At 56.3% G+C, this 3,585-nt stretch overlaps 1 protein-coding gene across 1 annotated transcript in view; it reads left to right on the forward strand.

Moving 5' to 3' along the window:
* Positions 1-3,585, forward strand: part of NCAPD3 (non-SMC condensin II complex subunit D3) — a gene marked incomplete at its 5' end in the record, with an annotated part of 82,741 nt that overhangs the window by 39,177 nt on the left and 39,979 nt on the right. The window contains one exon of the mRNA XM_015429196.1: positions 1,733-1,921. Coding sequence (XP_015284682.1) covers positions 1,733-1,921 — 189 coding nt within the window. The remainder of the gene's footprint in view (positions 1-1,732; positions 1,922-3,585) is intronic.

Below are 3,585 nucleotides of genomic sequence, written 5' to 3' on the forward strand. Positions count from 1 at the left end.
AGAAAAAGAGGTTCAGGAGCTCATTAGCATAACTCATTAGCATATGCCACACACCCTGACATCACCGGAACTGTGTCAGAAGGCAACACCCACCGCTCCACTGGACTGTTTTGGATTGCTAGCTATTGGGGGGGACATGCAGATCTGTCCTCGCAGAGGAGGGAGATCTTGTACCTGAATAAAACCTGGTCTTAAAGGTGCTACTGGTCTGTTTTGGGCTGGGGGGCTGGGGGGGCCTCTGCAGCTTACCTGGCTGCTTCTTGCTCTGACTGAGGGCTGCTGGGAGCAGGGGGTGGGGCTTGTTGCATGTGCCTGCCCCCTGGGCTCTTTACTGCCGGAGCTCCGCTCCTGTGCTCTCCTGCAGGAAATGACCCCTGCCCCTATCTAACCAAAGCTCCCATTAGATAACGAAACCTTGCAGGTGCTGGTAATTACCACGGCACACAGCCTCCCCTCCCTAAAGGTAGAATCCTGCCCAAACGTAGGCTCCTTTCTGATCACTGCGGCTTAGCGATGTATAAACTCATTTCTCTCATCCCTTACACCGCCGCTCTCTCGTCCCAGAGCAGGGAAATGGCGGGCCCATTCCCAAAGCAAGGGAAATGCAGGCGACGCACCAAGTGGGCAGCACGGTGGCTTTTGCAAACGCAAGCCAGGCGGGCTCCCGTGGCAACCGTTTGTGGGAGGATGTTTGTCGTGTGACTTGGGAGGTCCGAACCACTCCAGCAGAACCTGCCCCTTCATGGTGTTCAGTAAAACACCGGAGAACAACGGTTTTCAAAGGTGCTCCCAAGAACCTGGGTTTCCATGCCGCTTATCAGAGGTCCTGCGATGATGATAATAGCAGAGAAATGTCCCCGGAGGATCTTTTTCTAACCACCGGTGGAGGAAAGTGCCCCAAGTCACAGCCAACTCAGGCAACCTCTGTAGGGCTTTCAAGGCAAGAGACGGACAGAGGTGGCGTGCCATTGCCTGCCTCCGCGTAGCGACCCTGGACTTCCTTGACGGGTTCCCATCCATGTACTAACCATGGGCAGCCTTGCTTAGCTTCTGAGATCTGACAAGATCTGGGCCAGTCCGGACTATGCTGGTCAGGGCTTTCTAACCACTAGTCATCTTTCTTTTGTGAGTGCTGGGGGAGGGGTGCTCTAGAACAGCCGTCAGCGTTTTCAGACAAAGCTGCCTTATACTGAATCAGGCCCTTGGTCGATCAACGTCAGTACTGTGTACTCAGGTGGAGGTCTCTCACATCGCCTACTGCTAGATCCTTTTAACTGGAGACGCTGGGGACTGAACCTGGGACCTTTGGCACGCCAAGCAGATGCTCTTCCCCTGAACCAAGACCCCCCCCCCCCAGAGTTTAACACACACACCTCTGAATTAGCACCGGTCCCACTGAGCTGCAAGCACATGACAGGGAGACATGCTGACTCCCAGTCCTATTAGCAGGAAGAGGAGGAGCCAAGATTGTAAGATCACTGGAGCTGGAGACCCCTGGACAGCAGAGGGAGCCAGCTGGACCAGGGAACAGAAGCACTAGAAGGTATACTGTAGCTGAGAGCCAGCCATATATCAGAATGTCGCGGTCAGCCTGGGCGCCAGTCGCCACGGCCCCGCCCCCATGCTCCCGCGGGCCATGGGACTCTCCCTGGCCGCCTGCACGCGGGCTCGTCCCGTCACCGCGCACCTCTCTTCCCTCGCTTCCCTCCCCCTTGGGGATCGCCCCCTGCAGCCCCCGCCTTGCCGCGCCGTTGGCCGGTCCGCGTCGGCCTTCCCCCTCCTCGCTGGGGCTTGTTCTCGGCGGCCGCCGCTTTGCCACGCCTCCGGCCGCTCTGCGCCGGTCTCTCCCGCCGGGACTCCGCCGCTCTGCTCGCTCGCCTCCCGGCCGCTGCTGGAGTTGCCGTCTCCACCGGGACCTGGGGTGAGTCCGGCGACGTCCCCGGCCAGCCCCTCCTTTCTCGCAGCCGCTGGGCACTGGCCGGGACACCTTCCCACCGAAGCGGTCCCTATTTATCTACTTGCAATTTCTTGCTTTCGAACTGCTAGGAACTGGGGCCAGAGACGGGAGCTCACTCCGTCACATGGCACTCAGGTCTCGAACTGCCGAACGACAGACCTTCCTCTGGGCCACCACGGCTCCAACTGTGACGTAGCAGTCAGCTTTCAGAGCTGTTCTCGCAAGAGCAGTCCTCGCAAGAGCTCTCTCAGCCCCACCTACCTTACAGGGTGCCTCTTGTAGGGAGAGGAAGGGAAAGAAAATTGGAAGCTGCTCTGAGACTCTTGAGTGAAGGGCGGGGGTATAAATTCAATCTCCTTTTCTCTCTTCACACCTGCACAAAAGGAGCAGTATTCCCATAAAGCACTGCCCCCCCAAAGGCAGTTCCACAAGGCCTCACAACCCAGCCACTGAGGTTTCAGGACCTACCTGAGCACCCCAAACGACCTGAGGCTCCTTAAGTTTGGGTTGAGGGTTGCTCCCCACCAATGTTCCCTCTAAGCTGTGGAGTCTTGTGAGCAAAAATTCTACTTTGCGAGCTACTGGTATTAAATGTGTGAGCGAGTGATTTGGCTGCTGTATAAATTAGTTTGCTCTGGAGCCTTCCTTCCTGAGCTAAGACAAAAATGTGTGAGCTGGAGGCTAAAAACTGTGAGCTAGCTCACACTAACTCAGCTTAGAGGGAACACTGCTCCCCACCCCTGTTCCAGCTGCTAGGTAGGTGCCATTTTTGTCCCCACCACCATCTGTATGCTGACTTCCCTGCCGTTAACGGACTGGCCTTCCTGGCTGTCCACAAATCTAGTAGAGTAAATGGTCCTTGTCAAGGAGACTCAGTCACAAAAAATCTGCTTGGCGTGCAGAAGGCCCAAAGTTCAATCCCCAGCATCTCCAGTTAAAAGGACTAGGCAATAGGTGACGTGGAAGACCTCTGCCTGAGACCCTGGAAAACCACTGCCTATCTGAGTAGACAATATTGACCGTGATGGACCCAAGGGTCTGATTCAGGCCAAGGCAGCTTCACAGGTGTTCATACGTGGCTCAGTGGTAGGGCAACTGCTTGGCATGCAGAAGGGCCCAGGTTCAATTCCCGGCATCTCCAGTTAAAAGGATCAGGTAGTAGGGGGTTGTGAAAGAACTCCCCCAAGACCCTGGAGAGCTGCTGCCTGTCCGACTTTGGCACACAGAAGGTCTCAGTTTGAATCCCTGGCATCTCCTATTGAAGATCAGATAGAAGGTGATGAGAAAGACCTCCACCTGAGACCCTTGAGAGAGTAGGCAATACTGACCTTGATAAACCAGCGGCCTGATTCCGTATAAGGCAGGTTCATGAGCTCTCTAAGTCAGGATCGAAAGCCACTGCTCTAGAGTCAGACGGGCAGACAGACTTTTTGGTGAGAACTGAGGTCCGCCAGCTCAAGCTAGCTCCAGAATAACTGGGGCTGCCAAGCCGCGGCGGGGGATCCATGCGTCGTCACAGGATCCCTGCCGCGAGGGGACAGCAATACGCGATGCACTGGCAGTGCATCACGTATTGCTGTCCCTCCGCGGCAGGGGTCCTGTGACGACGCATGGATCCCCCGCCGCCG

This window comes from Gekko japonicus, unplaced genomic scaffold (genome assembly GCF_001447785.1).
Source record: "Gekko japonicus isolate JY-2015 unplaced genomic scaffold, Gekko_japonicus_V1.1 scaffold2918, whole genome shotgun sequence".
Taxonomy (NCBI): Eukaryota; Metazoa; Chordata; class Lepidosauria; order Squamata; family Gekkonidae; genus Gekko; species Gekko japonicus.